General features: G+C 42.8%; 1 protein-coding gene across 1 annotated transcript in view; it reads left to right on the top strand.

Annotated features, from left to right (window-relative positions):
* Nucleotides 1-22,943, top strand: part of ARIH2 (ariadne RBR E3 ubiquitin protein ligase 2) — a 46,313-nt gene extending 23,370 nt beyond the window's left edge. The window contains 13 exon segments of the mRNA XM_081160656.1: nucleotides 7,395-7,462; nucleotides 10,805-10,868; nucleotides 12,427-12,577; nucleotides 13,580-13,701; nucleotides 14,687-14,796; nucleotides 16,124-16,241; nucleotides 17,217-17,267; nucleotides 17,357-17,378; nucleotides 19,014-19,165; nucleotides 19,750-19,893; nucleotides 20,495-20,563; nucleotides 22,153-22,236; nucleotides 22,457-22,943. Coding sequence (XP_081016782.1) covers nucleotides 7,395-7,462; nucleotides 10,805-10,868; nucleotides 12,427-12,577; nucleotides 13,580-13,701; nucleotides 14,687-14,796; nucleotides 16,124-16,241; nucleotides 17,217-17,267; nucleotides 17,357-17,378; nucleotides 19,014-19,165; nucleotides 19,750-19,893; nucleotides 20,495-20,563; nucleotides 22,153-22,236; nucleotides 22,457-22,528 — 1,227 coding nt within the window. The 3' untranslated portion in view covers nucleotides 22,529-22,943.
* Nucleotides 22,944-25,272: the final 2,329 nt, after the last annotated feature.

Here is a 25,272-nt window from a genome sequence, read left to right on the forward strand (position 1 = left end):
GTTATGAAAAATTTTAAACGTATAAAGAAGTTTGAAGAATTTTACAGTGGCCATCCACATTCATGTCACCTAGATTGTACAGTGCTAAGCTTTTGCTGCGTTTGCGTTATCATATATCTGTCCATCAGTCAATTTTACTTTTATATAATTTTCGAAGTATTATTTACATTTCATTAAATTCACCCATTTCAAAGTGTACTATAAGATGAGTTTTAGTAAATTGATGCAACTGTGCAGGCATCACCACAATTTGAGTTATAGAACATTTTCATCACCCAGAAAGTTCCCTTGTGTTCATTGTAGTCAGTCCCTGCGCTCAGCCCCAGGGAACTACTGACCATTTTTCTGTCTTTGTAGTTTTTGCCTTTTCTAGAAGTTTCATATAAATGGAATCGTACAATACGTAGTCTTTTGTGTCTGGCTTCTTTCACTTGGCATAATGTTTTTGAGGTTCATCCATGTTGTATCAGGTCAGTAGTGCTTTCCTTTTCATTGTTGAATAATGCTTTTCCATTGTGTGGATATACTACGTTTTGTTTATCCATTCACTCATTAGTTGATGGATATTTGGGTTGTTTCCAGTTTTTTGGCTATTATGAAATATGCTGCTATGACCATCAATGTCCAGGACTTCATGTGGAGAATATGTGTTTTTTTCTCTTGGGTAAATATCTAGGAGTGGGATTGCTAGGTCAGATGGTAAGTATATGTTTAACATTTTAAGAACCTGCCAAACCGTTTTCCGAGGTCACTCTGCTGTTTTACATACCCACCTGCATTAAAGAGGGATTCCAGTTTCTCCTCCTCCTGGCTAGCACTTGGCAGTGTCAGTCTTCTGAATTATAATCATTCTAGTGAGTGTGAAATGGTGTCTTGCGGTTTTAATTTTCATTTCCCTAATAATTGATGATATTGATCTTTTCTTGTGCTTATTTGCTGTTCATACTTCTATTTGGTGAAGTGTCCAAGTCTTCTACCCATTTGAAAAAAGTGGGTTTGTCTTACTAAGTTGCTTGAGTTCTGTATGTAGTCTGAATTAAGTTCTTTATTAGATAAGTGATTTGCTACCAGTCTATGGCTTTTCTCTTCCATTTCGTGTGTCTTTGAAGAGTAAAAGTTATTTTGATAAAGTCCAATTTATCAGTCTTTTAAGGAGTGTGCTTTTATTATTATATCTAAGAAATATTTGCCTAAACCAAGGTCACAAAGGTTTTCTTTTAGAAGTTTTATAGTTTTCAATTTTACATTTAAATCTGTGGACTATTTTGAGTTAATTTTTGTGTGGTATGAAGTAAGCATCTACGTTGTTCCTGTGGTTTGTTTGTTTTGTATAATGGTATTTGATGATTCCAGAACCATTTTTTGAAAGGACTGTATTTTCCGCCATTGGATTACCTTGGCACTTTGTTGAAAATTAACCATAAATGAACTAGTTTACTTCTGGATTCTCTTCTGTTTCATTGATCTATATGCCTGTCTGTGCTTAAGCCAGTACCCCACTGTCTTGATTACCGGAGCTTTATGGCAAGTCTTAAAGTCAAGATGGTATAAGTCCTCCAACTTTGCTCTTGTCTTTCAAGATTGTTTTGGATATTCTGGGTTCTTTACATTACCACACATTTTAGGATCAACTATTAATTTGTACAAAAAACCCCCACCAATAACCCTGCTTTGAGCTTGATTTAATTTTGATTGCTTGTGTTCAGCCTATTAGCTGTTTTACCCAGTATGGTAGCTATCACCACATGTAACTATTGGGCCTTTGAAATGTGATCTTTTAAAATTGGTATATACTGTAATTCTAAAATAATACAATGGGCTTTGAAGACTTAGGTTAAAAAGAATGTAACAATTCATTTTTTGTGGATTACGTGTTGAAATAATATATTAGATATTTTGGGTAAAGAAAATATATTATTAAAATATATTTCATCAGTTTAGCCTGGCTGAGTGTGGCTCAGCGGTTGAACATGGACCTAGGATCCAGGAGATCGTGGTTCGATTCCTGGTCAGGGCACATGCCTCAGTTGTGGGCTTAATCCCCAGTCGGGGGTGTGCAGGAGGCAGCTGATTAATGACGACTCTCATCATTGATGTTTCTCTCTCTCTCCCCCCCCCGAAATCAATAAAGATATATTTAATAAATAAATTAAAAATAAATATATTTCATCAGTTTAAAATTTTAGTTTTTGTTTGCTGCTGTATAGAAATACATTTGACTTTTGTATATTGACTATATTTTGTTACTTTACTAAATTATTAGTTCTAGAAGTAGTTTTATAGATACTTTTAGGATTTTCTGTATAAGCAATCACTTTATCTAGGAATAGAGACAATTTGCTCCTTCATATCCAATCTTTTATTATCATCTTTCATTTTATGTCTTTTTCTTTTTCCTTGCCTCATTGTCCTGGCTAGGACCTCTAATATAATGTTAATGAGATGGTGAGTGGTCATCCATGTCGTTTTCCTGATCTTAGCATTCACTGTTTCATCATTGGGTATAATAGTTTTCAAAGATGACCTAGATTAGATTCAGGCAGTTTATTTTTCTTCTTAATTCGGTGAGAGTTTGAATATTGAATTTTGTCCCTGGGTTTTCTGCAACTACTGAAATGGTTATTTGTTTTTCTCCTCTTTATTTTATTAATTCAGTGAATTACATTAAGAATTTTCAAATGTTAAATCAGCCTTCCAGTCCTGGGATAAACCTCACTTAATTATGATACACTGTCCTTTTTCTAATTGCTGGATTTAATTTACTAAAATATTTGGATTGATTTTTGTGTCTGTGTTCATAGGCGATATTGGTCTGTAATTTTCTTTGTTGTTGTCATATTTTTGTATCAGGGTCATAAAATGACTTTGGAAGTAGTATTTCTTCCTTCTGTAGTTTCCAAAAGTGTTTGTGTAAGACTGTTGTTGATAGAATTCACTAGTAAAAGCTTCTGGGCCTAGAATTTTGTGAGAAATTTTTTTTTATCAGAAATTCAGCGTCTTTAATAGATACAGAACTGTTAAGTTGTTCTCTTTAATTTTGTGTCAGTTTTGATAAGTATTTTAGGGAACTTGTCAGTATCTAAGATATCAAATGTATTTTAATTAAATCAAAATATTACCTTATTTTTCTTTTAATATCTGTAAGATTTGTAGGGGTAGTTCTTTCATCCCTGCTTTGGTAACTTGTATTTCCTTTTTTTTGTTAAGTTCTAGCTAAAGGTTTTATTGACTTTGCTGAGCTTTTTTAAAAAATCAACTTTTAAACTGTTATATTCTCACTTTTTAAAAAAAATTCTCATTGATTTGAGAGAGAGAAACATTGATTTGTTGTTCCACTTATTTATGCCTTCATTCGTTGCTTCTTGTGTGTAGTTTAACATGATTTTTTTGAGGGGAGTAGGAATAGGAAAACAGCTTGTCTTTGTTTTAACTTTATTATAACTGTTCTTGACTTATGTTTTGTGAAAGTCTAAAGTGGCCATCAAAGGCAGATCTTATCAGCTTGGGGTTTGCAGTGTAAACTGGTGAGATTCCCAGGCATGCTAGAAATAGTGACCCATTCCCTTTGAGAAAGGGACCCCTTTTGGCCCCTGAGATGGAGAGAATGGTAGACCCTATGATTCTCTTATCTCTGAGTAAAGGCCCAGATTAACCTATGAGTAAATACCTTGGGACTGCACATTTTTATATAAGAAACTTCCTGGTTCTTAGTTTTCAGTCTTCAGTTAGTGTTTCCAGAAGTAGAAAAAGGACTCAAATACATAAGACTTGTAATCTTATTACCTGTTAACCTGATAGAGCTGCAAGTTCATCTTGAATATGGCATGGTCATAAGTGTTCCTTCCTAAGTCATTAGTCTTTCTGTTTTTGAGTTCTCGGTTACCACCCTGGGTCCATTTTCCTTTTGGAAAAGGTTTGACTTTTTCATTATAAGTCCTTCTTGATAATACAGTTGACCCTTGAACAACGGGGTTAGGGGCACCAACCTCTGCACAGTCAAAAATCAGTATAACTACACTGTTTTGAACTGGATAGGTCAATTGAAAACCCTGCATGTACATGGACCCGTGCAGTTCAAACCCGTGTAGTTTAAGGGTCACTGTACATAATCCTAACTACTAACAGGTTGTTAGTTTCTTGATCAAAACAGATCAGCAAGAGTTCATCTTGATTTGGCTGAAAGATTATTTTTTCCACAATTAAATACATAACAGAAGAGTGGAAGACTTTTGCCAGTTGTGAAGTGTTGACTAATAGATTCATAATCTATTAGTGCTGAGCTCCTTGAGCATTACAGTAATGGTGTGAATGCGCAGGTACTTATTTCCTGAGGGAGCTCACCTGTTTGCACTCTGAGAAAGACAGATTTTTATCTTTAATGTTTAAATATCATTCACAATGTCCTGGCCCACCTGCTGAAGGTGACTTAAGTATTGCCCCCCCCCTTCTGTTCTTTATCACCTGAGGTCACTTCCTTTGGGACTGCTGGGGTATATGTAGTCAGTTCTCTCTCGTGACCCAAATCAGGGAGAGGGTGGCTTCCCTACTGAGACTATCTTTTAGCATATATTATTCTAGGCACTCTTCCTCTGCCTCTGTGCTGCTTTTGCTCAGAGAACCTTTTGGAACCCGACTTCTGTGGTGGTTATTACTGGGCAAGGTACAGTCACACTGCATTTTGCTTAAATTAATGGCCTTGCTTAAATTAATTCCTTCAGGTTTCTATGATATACAGTGGGCATTATAATGGGTCGTTTTCACACCCCAGTGTATGGTGTATGAACCACAAATAGCACCTCCTGCCGAAGGCTGGTGGGAAGCACATACTGCTGATGTGTGTGCCTACTGTCTTGTTTATATTGGTGTGTTTTTTGACTGTTGGCACTAAAAGAATAGATTGACATCAGTCCACTGCCATTTTTATAAAGTGCTAGATTCATCCTCTCTTCTGATTACCTGTTCTTACCAAAACTCAACTCTGCTACAGTATTCTGAGTTCATGATTAATGGATTTACAGTCATCAGTAAAATTTTCAGTTTCCACAGAGGGCCGTGTTGTTTTCCATACGTGGGCTGCAGCAGGTGTGGGAATTCTGAGGCTTTGTTGCTCCTGCTGGTTGTTGAGATCAAGTGCTCAGACCAAGTATATATTGTTAAAATTCTGTTTCTTCAGGAAGGTCAGGAAATTACATTTTGAAAAGACACAGATTAAAGACATGATGTAATTTAATGATCAGCATATATTGAGTGGCCACCCTGAAACCAGTCCAGTTCTGGGTCCTGTGGAACTGTGAGAGGCAGCCTTACCCCTGTTCTTACCTTAAAGGCTTCACCTAAGCCATCTGTGGTAATAAGGTGAAGTGGCTGCCGGATATGGCCAGGAATCCTCTGGGTTTCCTGCATGGTACAGGAAACCTTTGATAGGACCTGGTAGCCACTGTGTGGCAAGACATTGAGAAGACAGAACAGAAAGCAATGGGTATAGGGCTTACAGAGCCCCATTGGGTAAGAGATGACACAGAAGGTTCCAGTGAACAGTATCCTATCCTAAACAGCATCACTATCAGGTTTTTAAAAAATATTTGTAGCCAAAAGCTACATTCAAACAGCCATTAAAGTTTAAATGAAATACTTTGTCTCTTTTCATTTTGTGATAGTGGTCTATTGTGGAGGAATAGTTTTGTTATGATCACAGTTAAAAGAAATGTTAACTATAATTCAGGAGTCCTAGGTCTAAAGTCCCTGTGGGCCTCAACAAGAAAATACTCCAGCAACATGCATGGGTCAGATGCCTCTTGTCTTGCATGGAAGGGAAGTAGGGTCCCCCACCCTTAGTGAAGTAAGCTGTCTTAAGTCCTTGGTTTTCTCCAAATGTACCTGGGCTTTAGGACAGGCAGGCAGTCATTCACTGCACAGCCTTTGACACTGATTATGCACTGGAACATGCCATTGTCAGTAGGGGTGCACCTGTCTCCTTTCTGGAGTGGCTTGAGCTCTAGGAGCAGGATCACATGTTGGTCATTGTGTGTCTTCTCCCCTGCAGTTCTTACTTTTGGGCCAGCATGCCTACTTTACAGATCCTTGGATCCTCTTTTAAAGACAGTCCAGTGAGCAGAATACCAAGGCTCTATGTGTTCTCTTGGCTCCTTAGCCTGAAGTGTGGTCCTTGTTTCTCCTTGATTCAATAGCACTCTCATGCTGCATAGTGCTCTCTCTGGGAAGCCTGATCTAGGCATCCAGGCACATCTTAATCTTCTGTAGCCCCCACCCCCAGTCTTGACACACATAGTGGTCTGTCTTGTAACTAGCTTACTTCCCCTATTAACAAGATATGGTGGCCCAGCTGGCATGACTCAGTGTTTGAGCATCGACCTATGAACTAGGAGATCAGAGTTCGATTCCCTGTCAGGGCACATACCCAGGTTGCATGCTCAGTTCCCAGTAGGGGGTGTGCAGGAGGCAGCCGATCAGTGACTCTCATCATTGATGTTTCTATCTCTCCCTTCCTCTCTGTGAAATCAATAAAAACATGTTTTAGAAAAAAAACAAGATATGGTGGCTATGACATACATACTATCTTACTACTGGTTCTTTAATATAACATTAAAATGTGAACTTCTTTCCATGTCAGTACACTTACTTCTGCAACGTCCTTTTCAATGACTACGTAGTAGTACATTGCATGAATCTGTCACATAACTATTTTTTTTTTTAGGCATTAGGTTATTTCTGTTTTTTTTACTTCTGTAAAAACACTATGATACACATCCTGTTTCCTCAGAAAAATTTACTGAAGTAGACTAGCTAGCCTGAAGCACCTTCTGTGGCCCTTTGGTAGCCATAACCACTGTGCTTTAAAAGAGAGTGTAGGAGCCAGAAAGGCTGCCCACAGACTTCTAAATTATCCTTGCAATTAGGGCTCACTGGTTGCCAGGCATTCGGAAAATTTAAACAGGCGTTTTTTGTTTGTTTTGTTTTGCTGGATTTATACAAGAATTTCACGTAAGTAACAGGCGTATCAAGAAGTATACTCTCAACCTGTGGCCTCCTAAAGCAGCTTGAGGAACATAATATCACATTAGGGAGCCCATAGCTGTTTTGCTTAAATTGGATGCTGAGTTGTTGTTTACTGTAGACAGGGTGGTTTTGCTGAAGTTTCTATTCAGACTAATTTCTTAGGGTCATTAATGAAAGCAAAGATAGAAAAATTAAAGAGATCCAGGAAATCACTAAGATTATAAGAGTCTGAACTTAAAAGACAAAGCAAAGCATCAAGAAGAATTTGAAATCAAGCCTGGGCCTGCTATAGACATGAATGTATGTGTTTCTCAAAATGTGGAGCTCTCTGAAAGAAGCTACAGTTATAATTTGATTTTTTTCTTTCTTCTTTCTAGGTGTCTCATTCAGTTGCTAAACTTATATTAGTTAATTTCCACTGGCAAGTTGCAGAGATATTGGACAGGTAAGGTGTTTGGGGGAGGAGAGATGGCATCGCCCATAGCTCCTCTCTCTGCCCACCCACCCAGTGGTGATTGTTATTTACATTTTGGAGTATATCCTTACAGTGTGCATAGTATATTTTTTAAGCTCTGGGTCATATTGTATATATATTTTTCTCAATATGTGGTGAACATTTTCCCATATATTTTTCAGCATATTCTTTCTACTCCAGTTTTTTGCTGGCCCAGTATTTTATCATATAGATGTTTCATACATTTTTTCAGACCCCTTTTGTTGGACAATGAAGTTCTCATTTTTTATGCCCTTATTAATTCGTAGTCAGTGCCCTTCTAGATAACACTTGCCAACATCTCTAGTTATTTCTTTTGAACACATCAAGTGAGGAATGCATCACAACATATCACATATCACCTTGAGAAAAGGTTGGGCAATTTACCACCCACCTCCAGAAACAGAGCAAATCAAGTACAGATTTGGAATCTCAAGATACTGTGGAAGTTGTCAGGAGAAGGGGTTTCTCCTCCCCCTGGTCCTCTGGAGACATTTTCTAGACCCCACCCTTAGAGATATGTGCTTCTGTCTAGCTCAGGGTTTCTCATCCTCAGCACTTTTGACATTTTGGGCTAGATAACTCTTTGTTGTGTTCACTGTACTATGAATTGTAGGGTTTTGGTAGATTCCCTTGGCTCTACCTACTACAAGTCAGTAGCAGTAGCACCCCAAAGTCCTTGAAATACAAAATGTCTTCAGACACTGCCAAAAAGCCTCTGGAGAACAAAATTTCCCCTGGTCGGAAACACTGGCCACCATCCTGTCCCTTCACACTCCAGTGAGTCTTAGTATGGTATCATTCTACTGTTAATGCAGAGAAAGGTCATGCCTTTCTGCTCTAGGCTAAACACAGCTGGGATGGGCATACCAGCTGGTGTGCTCATTCCACCCAGATAAGAGTAAACGTGTTCCTACTTCAGTAATTGCATTCTCACTCTTTATGCAAGAGCTGAATACATCTAGATAGACTTTCAGATGAACTTCCACTGTCTGCACCACTGTTACTGCTACCCAGACTTTGGGAGCACATAGGTTCCAGCAGTGGGGTGTCTCTTGCTGTCCAAACTCTTTAGCATAATTTGGGAATGGAGAAGATTTGGATGGCTAAAGATATTAAGAATTCTAGTGTGAGAAGTAGGAATGGAAATAGTTGAAGGAGACATTCTGACTAGGTGAGGTAAGGACCCCACATAAATGAGAGAGAATTCTTCCCTGCTCAGATTCCTGGTATCTTGGTAATGCAGATGTTTTCCTGGGCTTCGTGCAGCTCTTTTATTGCCACATGATAGTTCTTATTTCTAAATGTACTTATGCCATACCTCATTCCAGAAGGAATTAAATTTTTATTATGAAGTAGTGCTTATTCAGAAATCTGTGTGTGCACATGCATATATAATATCTGTAGATATTAAAGAATAATAAACACTCTTTTTTAATCCTCACCGGAAGGTATTGTTTCCCTTGCTTTTCGGGGAGGAGGGAGAAACACTGATGTGAGAGAGAGATATCAATTGGTTGCCTCCTGTGCACACCCTGACTGGGGCCAGGATGGAGCCTGCAACTGAGGTATGTGCCCTTGGCTGGAATTGAAACTGGGACCCTTCAGGCTGCCGGCCAACGCTCTAACCACTGAGTCAAACCAGCTAGGGCAAAGCAAATACTCTGAGTGTTCACCCAAGTAAGAAACGCTCTGACCTTTAGTCAGAGGGAGGCCTCTGGTGGTAATTCCTTCCTCTCCAAGGCAACCAGTATCTTCAATTCGGTATTGGTCATTTTCTTATTTTTTCTTAAATTATATATCTTTTAGTTTTATATGTTTTTAGAACTCTACAGACATATAATCATGCTGTATGTGTTTTCAACTTCTAAAATTACCAAGGTTGCCCTGCTGACGTGGCTCAGCGTTTGTGCATCGACCTATGATCCAGGAGATTGTGGTTCAATTCCCAGTCAAGGCACATGCCCTGGGTTTCAGGCTTGATTCCCGGGGGGGGGGGGGGGGGGGGGGACGGGGGGGGGACACGACACGTGCAGGAGGCAGCCGATCAATGACTCATCATTGATGTTTCTCTCTCCCCCCCCTCCCTTCCTCTCTCTGAAGTCAATAAAGACTTTTTTTTTTTTTTTTTTTAATTGCCAAGGTTGCATTTTATGACATCCGATTCATCCTCTTTTCAGAAAACCATTTGTGAGGGTTTTTTTGTTTGGTTGGGTTTTTTTGCTGTTACAAATGCAGGTTTGAAAGCTCTTGTACGTGACTCCTAGTGTCACATAATTTTTTAGGGTTAAGAATAGAAAGTGAGTTGCTGGGCTATAGGGTGTGTGTTTCTAAAACTTTACTAGTTAATGACAAAATATTTTTCAAAGTGATTGTACCATGTTACATGCCCACCAATGGTGTATGTGTGTTCTTGATACTGCCACACTTTAAGTTTTACAATCTGGTGGGTGTAAATGCATCTAATTGCTTTTAATTTCTTTTTTCCGGATTATTAAGGAGGTTGAGCATCTTTTCATATGTTTAGTGGCCATTTGTGCTTCCTCTTCTGTGAAATGCCTGTTCTCTCTTTTGCCCTTTTTTATTGTTATTTTGTCTTTTCAAATGGACTTTTAGGAGGTTTTGTTTAGTTTATTCTGAATATCAGTCTTGCCAGTAAAGGTATTGAATTATCTTCCAGTTTATAGCTCAGCTTTTCACTTTTTGATGTCTCCTGATGAAGTTAAAATGTAACATAATTTTTCAGCTTTCCTTTTGCTTTGCATTTTCTGTGTCTTAAGATATCCTTCCCGCCCAGCCGGGTGTGGCTCAGGGGTTGAGCATCGACCTAGGATCCAGACGATCGGGTTCGATTCCCTGTCAGGGCACATGCCCAGGTTGTGGGCTCGATCTACCTGTCCCTCCCCCCCTCCTTTCCTCTCTCTGAAATCAATAAAGATGTATTAAAAAAAAAAAAGATATCCTTCCCTATTCTGAAGCCATAGAGATATTTACCTTTATTTCCAGAACGGAATTTAAAGCAGAAATGATTCTTCATGAGTATTTTTCTTACAGTTAGTTCAGTGCCTTTGAAAAGCAGGGTTATTATTCTCATACCAATTGAGAGCTTAAAAAATTTGAAAAAGAAACGTGTTTGCACTAAGGCAAAAAGAAGCTTGGTTCTGCGAGGTGGTAATTAGAGACAAAGACGTTTTAGTGCAGCCACATCATGTTGGTCTCTTCTGTTGTTGTTCAGAGGTAAAAATGTTTGCCTTCAGTTTCTGATTCTCATTATTTCTGCCTTTTGTTTTGTAGGTACAAGTCTAATTCTGCTCAGCTGCTCGTTGAGGCTCGAGTTCAGCCCAATCCATCAAAACATGTGAGTGTCTCCTTGAGTAAGACTTCTCCCCCACGTACGTGGCTCTTGCTGTGGCTCTACAGTGTTACTGAGAACCATCTTGCTTTGTTTACAGTGCAACATGCCTAAAGCATTTGTTCCAATATAGACTTAAATCTTTCATTTCTATTATAGTTTGAAAAGTTCCCTCATAGATGAGTACATCATTGCCAGTCTGGGGGGCCTCTTCAGCCTTGTTTTCACCTTTGCACTTACACACAGCCTGCACTCCGTTCCTGCGGGATCCCTGGTATTCTCAGCTCACTGCATGCCTCTGACTCTGCTTGTGCCTTCCCTGGCCTGGAATTTTCAGACCTTGTCCCCATCTTTGTTTGTGGGAATGGAACTCAATTTTAAAGACCCAAATCCAAGCTGTCTCTCACAAACCTGTCTCCTATGATCACTGCCCTCCAAACTCCTCTGGTTATATCTTTAGACCTTTATGTGGTATAGTGTAGTGATTCAATCATCTTTTCAGTTCCCCTACCAGACTGTAAATGCTCTAAGGAAAGAAACCATAGCCTACAATGCCTAGCAGTTTCCTGTGTATGTAGAAGTTCAACAAACATTTGTCAAATGAATGAGAACCATGTTGAAAGAGCCCTTAGGAGGGAGAATTGGGGCTCAGGTCTTCTACATAACTTCTGCAGCCTCTTAGAAGAAAATTTTCAGGCACGTACTGGATAAACATAGGAATACAGTCCTTTTCCTCAAATTTTTTTTTGTATTTCCAGTGAACTAACAAGAACCTAATGTAAACTTGTAGTGGGCTTTTCCGTGGGTTGTGGTTTTGGCCAGGGGTCCCCGGATTGTCTTTATCTGCCAGTTTGTGTAGCATGGCATGGATCCTGGAGCTCAAACTATATAGTTATTTGCCCACATCCTAGAAGAGTTTCTTGCCTAGTAGGAGGAGCCTTCCTCATCCCTCTAAATTAATTGTATGGCATCTCTTCCATGTGTTAAGGATGAGTTGTAATTTGGCAAAAACTATAATTTGTATTTTGGGCATATTGACTTTGGAAAGCAAACCTATTGTCTTTTGATAAGTGAAGCTGCAGTGTAGGCCATTAAAAGCTTTACACAGCCTCAGAACCGTAATGACTGGGTTTGTAGTACTTGTCAAGGAGCATCTCTGGGCTCTGCTGAACGGAGGGACTTTACAAAAGAAACACACTAGCCTCGAAAAGAAGTTGTTGGACTGAATGACTTCTAAGGACCTTGACAATTCTGAAATCCTGAGCTTTTCAGCCTGACACTGTTAAACTACTCTAAGTTTTTATTGTAGCCTTCTCTCTGCTTCACTGAATCCCAGTGATTCTACAAGCCCAGGTTATGTGCTACCTCCTTCAGGAAGCCTTCCTGATAGGTGCGTTCTGCTCAGAACTCTTGGGACTCCCAGAGTTCACACATTGCAGCTGAGTTCTGACACTTATTGCAGGGTCAGGATTGCCTCCCATGCACCTAGCTACACAAGGCATCCCTGTTGCCTCCCAGGAACTGAAGTCTCCTCTTTGACTCATATGGCTCTGCCTCTCCCCAGGTCCCCACAGCCCATCCCCCTCACCACTGCGCAGTGTGTATGCAGTTTGTGCGGAAGGAAAACCTACTCTCTCTGGCCTGTCAGCACCAGTTTTGCCGCAGCTGCTGGGAGCAGCACTGCTCAGTACTTGTCAAAGACGGCGTGGGTGTGGGTGAGTCTGCTATAGAACTTATAAAAGGCCGGCATGAAGTATTTATCTCTGACTCTGCCCTTTCAGGTACTCAGCTCAACTGTGTATCTTCTTTTGAGCCTGATTGACGACATTGTCAGAACCATTGCTTTCCAAACACATCAGTCTGAATAGTGGCAAAGTTTTCCCCAGTCCTGAACAAAATGAGAAAATTAAGGCTATTATTTGGGCATATATGTAAATGTTGGTGTAAGTGCAGGGCTACCTCTTGGGAGAACTTTTAGAACAACTGTCCTTTAAGCTGCCTACCCTATCTTGATTCCCCAAGTGGCAACCATAACTCAGAAACAGAGAATTTGCTTTTTTAAAAATATATATCTTTATTGATTTCAGAGAAGAAGGGAGAGAGGGAGAGAGAGAGAGAGAGAGAAAGAAAGAAACATCAATGATGAGACTTGACATTGATTGGCTGCCTCCTGCACGCCCCCAACTGGGGATCAAGCCTGCAACCCGGGCGTGTGCCCTGACCAGGAATTGAACCTTGATCTCCTGGTTCCTACGTCAATGGGTAACCGCTAAGTCACACCCGGCTGGGCGAATTTGCTGCTATTTAGGTAACATCACAAATCAAATTTGATAGTTGATTATAAGAGTATTCGTTATACTGTAACTTGATGATATTGAAACAAAATTGGCATCCCATTGATTGTGTCTGCAAAATCTCATCTGTTGGTGGGAAGCACTTGCACATAATATTAAACATTATAAAACTAAATTGTTAGGAACCATATAGGATTTTTCAAATGATATTTTTAGTGGTGCTATTTGTGATGTATATGTAATTTGGTATGATATTTTAGTTGCATCACTGTGCAAATATATTAATTTCTCTCTTTGGATAAATTCTGTTGCTTCAAGGGTTTCCTGTGTGGAACCAAATTTGTGGTAGAACTCAGTGAGCAAATTAGTATAACTTTGACTCCTGCAATATAGTTGTCAAATTAGGTTGTCTTTGTTCAACAGGAGTCTCTTGCATGGCTCAGGACTGCCCACTTCGAACACCAGAGGACTTTGTATTTCCATTATTGCCCAACGAAGAACTAAGAGACAAATACAGGCGCTACCTCTTCAGGGACTATGTGGAGGTATGGCCAGCTCCTGTGGTTATGCTCTCTGTCTTCCTGGGCCTACTTTCTCCATCAGATGCTCACTATAGTTGCTTTATAGTCAAGGCTGCCATTAGGTACTGGCATTTGAAGAGTTCTGTGGCTTTAAAAATGTTTGAAAACCTCTAGAATGGTAGCAGAGAACACAGACCCTGGAGTCAGACAATTGTGTGAATTCCAGGTCTGTTACTTTCTCGCTGTGTAACCTTCTACCCATTATTTTACCTCTCTGAGCCTTGGTTTTCTCTTATAGAATGGTCAGTCATCCCCACCTTAAACACATTGCTTAAACAGCAGTTGTATGCCAAGGTTTAAACACAAGTCAGGCATCATATCAGGAATTGCTGTTCCATTTGGTTCACTGTGTGATTCAGCACAGAGAAAGAGTATTGCTTCTTGTGCAATTTGAAAACTTGCCCAAGATCCCAGCATGGTCAGTGTTAGAGCTCTTCCCTTCTATTGGGCTACCGCTTGCTAGTTTCATGCAACATAGTTTTCATCTTTTTTATGCCTAAGCGTACTGGATTAATTGATGGTCTGTATCGTCTCCTCATGCACATGCTGCAGGGTAAACACAATGTCTTGTTCCTTGTGCTGTTTGCTGCTTTTGATAAATGCCTGAGGGTTGTTGAGCCTCTCAGAATCTTAGGCACAGCCACTTAGGCTGTGTTCCTTTCCAGCCCTGGTCCCTTCACATATTCATCTCACAGATACAATTCTGTATCCCATTTTGTAATCTAATCGTAGACCATTCTAGTGAGTTGCTACCTAGTTTAACAAAGCATTCAAAGGTCTTCAGTATCTTTCTGATGTCTGGTCTTCACAACATTCATCTTGAATTCCTATAACCTCTTGATGTAAGTCATCAGCTAGAAGAACAGAAGGTGTTTGAGCGCTCGGGGATGTCTAATTTGGAGGCAGCAACTAGAGGATGACCTCTTGTTTCCCCTTGGTGTGTTCACAGAGTCATTACCAGCTCCAGCTGTGCCCTGGTGCAGACTGCCCCATGGTCATCCAGGTACAAGAGCCCAGAGCTCGCCGAGTCCAGTGCAATCGGTGCAACGAGGTCTTCTGGTAAGAGTGAGTGTGGGTGCCAAGCAGCCCTGGGCTAGTACCTTCTCCTTCAAAGCACCATTGCTATTGCTCTGTGTGAGGGTGGAGCTGGGAGAGATAGAGCCTTTGAACCAGAAGAACAGCTCTGCTCTGGGTGGGCAAGGCTTATACCTAACATCTCCTGTTCTGTGTTGTGTTTGATAATGCTCAGTCTGGAGACAAGAAAGTGACACAGATTCTTGGAGAATGTGCTATGGTTTATGCTACTAAGATTCATGGCCCAAAGATTGTATGTGTCTATCTACCTGCACAGATAATTTACGTATTATTGTTTATAATCTTCGACGTTTTAATCTTTATCTATTACTCACAAATGTGGTGTACATCTACTTGGGATTTACTTCATTCAGTAAAGATGATGAGAATAGCAAAGTGTACTGAGGGTTTAAAGGCACTGCCCTGGTCAGTGTACCTTCAGTTTCTCCACAGTGTATGGTTAGTACTTTTGTTACCCTTGTTAGGAGAAGAAATTGAGGGACAGGGTATTGGCAAGAGTCATCATTAGGTCCAGATCTGTCCTCCTAATCACTCTTTCTGGGAACTTCATGGCTTCAGAGAAACTACATGGAAAGTGTAGCATGTGTGCACATTGCCTGCTTTCAAGACATCATTGAAGGAGTCTCTGGCTCATCAATGTGAAGAACCAATAATGTTGCTCTCCATCCTTTGTGTCCTGCGTGATGAACTTCTTTCCCTGGGGCATGTGTTAGGCCATCTGCCTAAGAGCCTGTACTATCCATCAAGTTGTGTTGGTTTGGGCAAAGGGGAAATTAAAATCATGGGAGGCCAAGCCTGATGAGCATGTTTTTTTCTGACTATAAGTTTCCTGCACTGTCAGACGTATCATGATGCTACAGATTATATAAGTTCTGGCATTTGTGCATCCTGTATGCACATTTGGCTTAGAAGATAAGCCAAAGCTCCCAGCAGTGGGTCAAGTGGATCTTGGTCCTGCCTTGGGCCTGAGCTGAGGCATCCTCACCATGCTTGTTGAGAGGCTGAATTCTGAGTTTGACATCCTTTCAGGAAGGGTTGACACCACACAAGATACTTACAACAGAAACTTTTCATTTGGGTTTATTGAAAGGATGTCTTAGAAGGACTTAGATTGAAGAGAAGTATACAACAATATTTCAGTATTATCTCAAGTAAGTAAAGGTCTGAAAGGCCTTTGATAGGTGACTTTTCCTCTGAAAGCTCTAAATCAGCATCTGTTGGCTTGGACAAAAGGAAAATTAAAAACCTGACCTAACGATTATTTGAGTGTTTTTTCTTTTCTGGTTTTAAGTTTCAAGTGTCGTCAGATGTATCACGCCCCCACAGACTGCGCCACAATCCGGAAATGGCTCACGAAGTGTGCAGACGACTCTGAAACAGCCAACTACATTAGTGCTCACACTAAAGACGTAAGGACTGTGTCTTACCTGTCATGGATCTGTCCTCCTTAGTGCTGCCCAGGGCCTTGCCCAGGAGATCTGCCATATGAGAGCAGAACACCCAGGGGCCAGGGACCTTACTGGAGGCTGCAAACCCTTACCCAGACTTGGTGGAGGTAGCAGCAGTTTATCATAGTATGCGTTGATTGGTGCATTTATTTTAGTAAAATGCTGAAATGCCTGGAAAAGTTACAGCACTAATTAGAGAAAAAAAACACCTGAGTTTTCTTGAATGCCTCCCAGGCTTTAACATCCCTGGGAGGGAGGTGGTTGATAGCCACACCTAATAAATAGCAAGACTCCAATGCAAGCCCAAGCATGCCCAATTCTGTTCTGAAACTTCCCATGGGAAAGCATGGCCCCTTGAGCCCTGGAAGACTCGGCACCCAAGGTGCTACCCTGTGCCAGTCACGCGCTAAGTAATGCACCCACAAACACAGCTGTGACCATGACATCATTAAACGCTATCTTCATGGCACAGCATCTGACTGGTTTCTGCAGTGTTTCCTAGGGTTGCTGTCAGTTCTTAGATGAGAGCAAGCCAGCTTTAGAGGTTGTTTCCTTGCCCAATTCTAGAAGCAGAAGTCCAGGCAAGCTGACCAAGACTTAGTCCAGCTCTTGTGCTGCTTTGACATTCCTCTCAAGCAGGCAGGCTTTCTGCTGACTCAGCTTGTGCTTAATTTGAGCGGCCCATGGCAGGGACAGATGGTGAAAGGCTTAGTGGGGCTCAGCTGGTGCTTGGAGTGTTTCAGAGCCAAACATGTTGACCTCATTTCTTGGATTGCTGTTCCAGCCTCAGCGACCCGCCACATTTAAGTGAGATGCTCCTCCCCAGAAGTGCTCCCACGATGAGTTACTGGGCACGGGTACCAGGAGCTTTGTGTAATTTGTCTTAGAACCGACCTGATGGTGTGTGAGCCTAATGGCGCCCTTCTGTCTCCTCAGTGTCCCAAGTGCAACATCTGCATTGAGAAGAACGGAGGCTGCAATCACATGGTGAGCAGAAGCCTTGCCCTTTGCACATGTGACACAGAGCTTTTGGTCAGCATGCCCTTAACATGTTCTCTTCTGTTTCCCTCTGACAGCAATGCTCCAAGTGCAAACATGGTGAGTCCCAAGCTCGGTGTGCAAGGCCCAGTGTCACAGGCTGTGTTTCTTGTGCATGGGTCTCCATTGCTTGTTTAGGGAACACTTTTCTAATGATGTGACAAAGCAAAGGGCAGCCTCCATCACTTACAGTCATAATATTTATGTAGTATTTTTTGGTCCCTCTTGTAATCCCACTGCCATCTTGCTGACACATGTAGTCAGAAGTCAAGTTTAGGGTGACTCTTCGACCCTCATGATCCTCAGTCATCTAAGAAGATTTTAGCATGTTCTTTTTACTTTTGCCAAGGCAAGTAAGTAGCATGAGTGAGAGGGACATGTATCATCCACTTAAAAGGGGCACACGTACAGTCTAAAGAGAAATAACAAAGTGAACCTCCCAGTATCCACCGTATTCCTAGTACCTAGAATGTCCTCTATTTGTCCCTCCTTAGTCATAGTCTCATCTCTTGCCACCTAGATAGAGTAAATTATCATTCTTTGATTGCTATACAATTTTACCACCTCTATGGGCAACCCTGGGCAGTGTAATGGTATTTAAAACAGTAACAAGCACAACCTAGCTTAATTGATTAAGGAGAGCATCATTGCAGCAACATTGCCACTGTCCAATGAAGACTACCAAGAGGAGGGAAGTGAATGACCTCTGGGTCTTGACTTGGCTTTCCTAAATTTTACAGGAGCATTTTTTAGGAAGTCAGCCAACTTCTGGGAGTGAATCCTGGGAAACAAGGTTTCCCACTGTCAGGTCTCTGGCAGAGACAAAATATACATTGGGTACTGGCCGTCCAACAGAACTGTGGTTGGCCCCTCTTCACTAGACCACAGTAATTGTTTGAATGTATAGCATCCATAAAGGATGTTTATTTTTCTTTGCTTCCCCAATGGGGAAGTAGAGTCATAATTTTGAGCATGAGATGTTGAGTAGCTATAGGTTTTATAGAAATGTACTTTTTGAAAAAGAAGAAAGGGAAAAAGCCTTTATTCCCAGCTTCACGTACAAAGTCTTCCTAGGACAGATGTTGTACGAGTGGGAGGTAGGCAGGAGGGCAAGTGTGTGTTGTGAATGAGCCTCAGTTGGACAAGCTTCTGCTGCTCACAGTGGCATTGACATAGCAGACTAGTGGCCTTTTTTTTTTTTTTTTAATGCTTTTTAAACTTATTTTTCAGTTGCAGTTTACATTCAGTATTGTTTTGTGTTAGTTTCAGGTGTGCAGCATAGCGGTTAGACAGTTACATACTTTACAGTGTTCTCCCTGATATTTCTAGTACCACTTGGCACCATACATAGTTATTATAATATTATTGACTTTATTTCCTATGCTATACTTTACCAGACTAATGGTCTTGTACAGTCAATGTCTGCCTGCATTGCATTAAAAAGGCACAAAGCGTATATGCTTGTGGAACTGAGAATATCCATAGGCTGTTGTTTAGATTGGCAAGGGAAGGCTACAGGGACAGTGGGATATGACTAGAGGTCCACATTCCCCCTGGAAAGAGGCACCCTTAGGAAGTTCTGATCAGGTGACACCCCTCCCCCCCAAAGCAAGATCTGTCTGTCCCCACTGCTTTGCCTTTGGAGGGCTGTGGGCTTGTCCTGGGGGTGTGAATGCCTCTTTCTGTTCTGTGCAGACTTCTGCTGGATGTGTCTAGGAGATTGGAAGACCCACGGCAGCGAGTACTATGAGTGCAGTCGGTACAAGGAGAACCCTGACATCGTCAACCAGAGCCAGCAGGCCCAAGCCAGGGAGGCCCTCAAGAAGTACTTGTTCTACTTTGAGAGGGTAGGTGTCCTCTCTTGCAGCTGCTCCTTGAGGGTGGGCTGCTCCAGTTGGCCTGCTGGAGTGGAATTTCCAGTAACTGGGAGCCAGAGCCAGCATGTGCACATAGAGGTCAGAGAATGGAGCTCCTGCCGTGGCTTCACTCAGCAGCCATGGTTGACAAGGAAGGACATGGTGTGGACTTTGTGTGAATGCTGGATTGAAGGACAGTGAGGGACCATCTGTGCCATCTTCATAGTCAGATTTAGAGGGCAGTTCCTCCCAGGGAAACCCTTCAGAAGCCCATAGAGCATGGCACATCTGGTTTCTGAGTATGATAGACCACTGGCTCCCGTTAGTCCTCAGGGCTGGAGCCCTACTACCCCAAAGGGGTAGAGTGATCTGGCAGGCAGACAGTTGCTCCTGGACATGGTTAGAGATGTAGACTAAAGAAATCCCCCTTGTGCACTCTCAAGGACACATAGTCCCCATAAGTTAGATGAGGCTGTGGCCATGCCCTTCAGACAAGGTGTCTATTCTGAACTCCTGTATGAACCTCTGTACCTGCCCAGGAATCTACAGTTTTCTCCTGTCTCTGTACCCTGTAGTGGGAAAACCACAATAAGAGCTTACAGCTGGAGGCACAGACATACCAGCGGATTCATGAGAAGATCCAGGAGAGGGTCATGAATAATCTGGGGACGTGGATTGACTGGCAATACCTACAGAATGCAGCCAAGCTCTTGGCCAAGGTCTGTACCACCTCACTCTCCTGCTCTCCTGTCAGGCCCAGACCTCTGAGTGCAGGAGAGACTGTAGGGGGCAAGGGGCTTTAGCACCCTGTGCAGCCCTGCATACTTATCTGCTTATGGGTTGACAGTCCCCTATGCTGTGCCTGCTGAGGACCCAGTCCTCTGCTGGATGTCCAGGGGAATTCCAAGAAGAGTGCTCCACTGCCTCTGCCTGCAGGGAAGGAACTGTAGGGAAAACTAGAGTCCTTTCTTTTGTCCCATCCATGCATCACTCAGAGGAAAATAAGAGCTTGTCTTTGGACAGTTACTGAGATAGATGTGTGGACTCCGATGTCCGACTCGAGAGGAAAGAGCCATTGAGGCAGCTGCTGGTAAATAATTCAGTTTGAAAAAGGAACTGTGGGTGTTCTGTGGCCACTTCTGTTTCATTTTTTCCCATGTTCCTCCTTCATCCTTTCTTTGGCCTGGTCTCATTTCTTTCAGGCCCATACCCATAGAGCCAGGTTAATTTGCATGGTGGGGTAAGAATTGTCAAAGCCACCTGAGGTGCACGTAGATTAGAATCATAGACTCAGGTACCTTCTCTTCTCTCCTATTGCAGTGTCGCTATACCCTGCAATACACGTACCCGTATGCATACTACATGGAGTCTGGACCCAGGAAGAAGCTGGTAAGGCAAAGCAGTCCCTCTCTACTCTGCCCTCATAGCTTCAGAGATGCCCTAGTTATTCAGAGGGCAGAATTAAAACAAAACTGTCCATTTTCAAATTTTATTTCTCCTCTCAGCATCTCTAAAATAGGTCTCAAGTGCTAGCATTTTGTGTAATAGTAAGGCAGGCATGCTGAGCCCTGAATGCAACCATATATGTAGGGAAACTGGCTGGAAAGGTCTATGGCCACTTGAGAGGTCACTGCCTGTGCTTTGGGAGGATATCCAGCACGCACGTCCCTAATTTATAGTGGACTTTTTACATCTTCACTTAGTTCTTTATCTTAGATATGAGTTGTCCGCCCCCAATCCATTATAAAGTAATCCACCTATTGTCTAAATGTTGAAAAGCAGAAAAACATATCATCTGTAATTCCACCAGAAAGAAATGACCACATGTTAGCATTTTCAAGCCTTTTAAAATTAATATTTATATAATCAAGGTTTTATATATATACACACACACACATATATATATATATATAATTTTACTGTAACAGCAGTTTATTGTTGCAGCTGTCATCATTTACCAGGCTAGTTAAAACCTTTTTTAAAATTTTATTTATTTATTTATTTATTTATTTATTTATTTATTTATTTATTTTTAATTATTATTACTTTTTAATATATCTTTATTGATTTCAGAGAGAGGAAAGGAGAGGGAGAGAGAGAGATAGAAACATCAATGATGAGAGAGTCATTGATCAGCTGCAGCCCGCAACCCAGGCATGTGCCCTGACCGGGAATCGAGGCCTGATCACCTGGATCCTAGGTCGCCGCTTAACCGCTGAGCCACGCCCGGCCAGGCGTTAGTTAATACGTTTTTTAAAATATATTTTTATTGATTTCAGAGAGAGGAAGGGAGAGGGACAGAGAGAGAAACATCAGTGATGAGAGATTCCTTAATTGACTGCCTCCTGTACGCCCCCTACTGGGGATTGAGCCTGCAACCCAGGCATGTTCTTTCACCGATAATCAAACTGTGACCTGGTTCATAGGTCAACACTCAACCACTGAGCCACGCCGGCCAGGCCCATTTTTTAATAGTTGCATAAATGTTCCATTATATGGGTATACCATCATTTGGGGCATTAATTGTTTCTGGTTTTTACTATTATAAATAAGATGTTGAGGAACATCTTTGTGCGTAAAGCTTGAATGTACAATTACTAAGATGGTTCGACTATTTTAAGACTTAATTTGCAAAAGGGCTAAAAAAAATGAAGTGTTCAGGGAGTACAATGTCTGTGAATATCCATTCTGACTTGTTTTTACAGCATCTGTTTCCCTATATGTTGGGAGCATTCTCTTCAGTGGCTTAAATTCTTGCCCTATCTTTGCGGGTGGAGGGCAAGTGTGGTTTTGCCATTTGTCTGTACTCTGAGGTAGCCTTTCGATTGGGTTCTGGCTCTCGGTACAGGGACTAGCACTGCTCTCTGAGGACAGCATCAGGGTTGGCTGTAGCTCATGCGAGCCTGAGGTGCTGCGTCTGCCCCTCCATCTGCAGGCCCTGCCCCTCTCCCTTTGACCCTCCTGCTCTGCCCATACAGTTTGAATACCAGCAGGCTCAACTGGAGGCCGAGATTGAAAACCTGTCATGGAAAGTGGAGCGTGCGGACAGCTATGACAGAGGGGTAAGTGCCTGCTCTCTTCTTGGACCGGCTGTTGCAGACGAGGGAGGACTGGCATGTTAACAGGTGACAGGGTTTTTTATGGGCTGGAAGCTGCTGCTGAGAAGGATGGGATGGGCTGTGCTTTTGACTCCTCAGAGCCCGTCATGGTGGTCGTGGCTTTGGCTGCCCCTGCTCACGGGTCCGGGCCCATACAAGCATACATTTTGCTTCCCTGATGCAGGACTTAGAAAACCAGATGCACATAGCAGAGCAGCGGAGGAGAACCCTGCTGAAGGATTTCCACGACACCTAGGCTGGACATGGACGTGCTGGAGTGAGGAAGATGCGGCTGCAAGGTCTCCCGGCTGCCATACTGCATGCTGAGGGCTCTGCCTTTCATGACCCCAGGCAGCAGCCAGGGCCCCACTCCTGAGAGACACTGGCCACACACCTTAGTCAATTTCTGTTTTGTTCTCATCTTTCTGCTTTTTGTTTCTACTATGGTAGAGGCCCTGTTGAATTGGCCTCTTCAAGATTTTTAATTCGCCCTGGATGGTTGTTGGGAGGGAGGGAAAGTTTTTTCTGAATGACTATTAATAGTATTAGATCGTTACAACTTATGTAATTTTCAAAGATTGTATAATTGTACAAAAAAAAAAAAAAAAAAAGACCAACCATAGAATTACACAGAACCCTTTTAAAAAATAAATTGGCATTGGAGTGTTTTACCCTCTAGCTATTTTACTTAGAATGTAACATGCTGCCTGCCCACCCTTCCTCTGAATGTGTACTGTAAGAGGGTCCCAGGGTGGCCTCTGCTTCCAGATTCACTTGGTGTTTGGCCGCAGCTGGGGTCCCAAGGGAGAAGCATGGGTGGCAGATGGGGAATTGAGTTAGCCTGTGAAACGGGCATGGCACACAGGGAATCACGTCATGCCTCCTGCCTGTTCCTTGTAGACCCTTTTGTGGTCAGGTGCACCTGCCTTACCTCGGCAGTGAGCAGACAGTACAGAACAGGGTCTCGCCATGAAGAGTCTGATCGTCTCTGATGGCGCTGCTTGTCTGCAGGCTCATCTTTATTCTTGAAGGTGAGGCTGGGTCCGGCTACTGAGGCCAGAGCCACAGCAGAGCATAGCTGGTCTTGTGGCCTCCAGACAGGGGACAGGAGTTCAGCACAGTGATTCCTTTTGTCTCCTAAAGATAGAGATCCCCTTTCAAAGGGAATTGTTCCCCAAAATAAATTTGTTCTAGCTTGGTCCATTCTTTTGTGCCAGTATTTAAGTGGTGTAACTGACCAAGTTCACACGCAGCCATACCTGACACTGTCCTGCTACACTCTCCTCTGGTGAACTTAAGGGTCAGAGTGCAGCGTGGCCCTCGTGAGGGCGCTGGTCTTCCTGGCCCAGGGGCCTTGTTTGCACAAGTTGTTTTCATGTTACCTGGAGTGTGTCCAGCAGCTGCTCCCCCTCGCCTGATTTCAGGTGTTGGGAGGACACCACCTCTAGGGTCTGGGAGTCAGACCAGGAGTCCTTGGTCTCTGGTCCCAGCTCCTGTAGTAGGAGGGGCTGGCCAGGGGAGAAGGCCAGTTTTTGCACAGTTGAGCCCAGAGGAGCAGGTGGTTTGTGTAGTGTCTTACCTGTCCTGAACCTGGTCCTGTGGGCCTTTGAAAAATTAAATCCGATTCTCGGGGTTTCTGTGGCTTTGATGCCTGCACTCTGAGGCTGGCAGAGCTGTCTATGCTCGACAGGGCCTGCTTGACCTCCTGGAAGAATTGCTTGGGAGATGGATGAATATTGTGTTGGAAATTCTTTGATATTCAAACATTTTCACCTCAGCAATTTTCTAGGAACCATGGTTGTAAACTGAATTACTCTTGAAGACAGGGGACAGCTTGGGGTCATGGGTACACAGCTGGGTGCAGGCTCCCTTTCTCCCTACTCAGGTTTTGTCTGTTCCTGTTATCTCTTGCAAAGGGAGGGACTGTGGGGTGGAGAGGGGGAACAAATTAGAAGAGTAGCAAATGAAGCCAGAATTGGATGGCGGGGAGCTCACTGACCTAGGAGAGTGCCTGACGTGGGACCTGGGGTGGGATGTGAATGCTTTGTTGGCACATGGATGATCCTGGCTTCTTACTTCTCCATCTTTGTGTCGCTGACATGGCCCAGGACCTGAGTTGCAGCTCTGCACCTTAAGTCACACACACCCTGGGCATCTCTGGGCATTTTTTGGACTGCACAGCTACTTTGTAATGTATATGCATCCAGCTGTGGTCCTAGCCACTGGCACTGCAGGAAGTTTGGTGCCTGGACCACAGCCTGCAGCCCTTGACCTGTGGAGAGCTTCCTTTTGTCCCCCCAGCGGCCATCCTAAATGGAAAGGTCAGGCAGAATTGTTCTGCCCTGCGAAGGATAGAAGATCAAGACGGCACTGTGTTTCATGAATTTACCGTATATCTTTGTTTTCTTCAAAGAAAAGGTTGAGGTAATGTCATCTGCTCAAAGTTGAGTGGTTTATTCAAAATAAACTGAAAGTTTCTGATTATAAAAGTATGTGTAGATTTCTTTCTTTCTCCAAGTAGCCTCCTGAGCCAACATCCCAGAGGGTCATGGCCCGTGAGCACCAAATGAGGGCCTGTATGCTGGTCAGCACCTCCTCCAGAGGGCTGTGGAGGCCCCGCTGGCCTGACTGCCTTTATTCCTTTTCTGGCTTTCGGGGGGGAGGGGACCTGCAGAGGGATGTGGAATGTCCAGGCTCTGCTCCTCCCCAGTACAGGCCAGACCACTCCCCACCACAGATGGATCCCTGGGTCCCTCCAGAATGGATGTGGGAGCACAGGGCTGTGATATTGGGTGGGGGGAGGGTTAGACGGGGTCCCTGGGTTATGAAGAGAAGACTCTAGATAGAAACTAGAAATGTTTGGAGTTTAATACCAAAGGTTGAGGACAGGAAATACGGAGTATGGGTTCCCATTGAAGATCTATTCGCAGTGTCAGGAGCGGCAGCAACTTCAGTGATAGCTCGGGTGAAGGCTCCAGAGTTGTGGGCAGTGAAAGCCAG

This window comes from Miniopterus schreibersii (assembly GCF_964146895.1).
Source record: "Miniopterus schreibersii genome assembly, chromosome: 15".
Classification (NCBI taxonomy): Eukaryota; Metazoa; Chordata; class Mammalia; order Chiroptera; family Miniopteridae; genus Miniopterus; species Miniopterus schreibersii.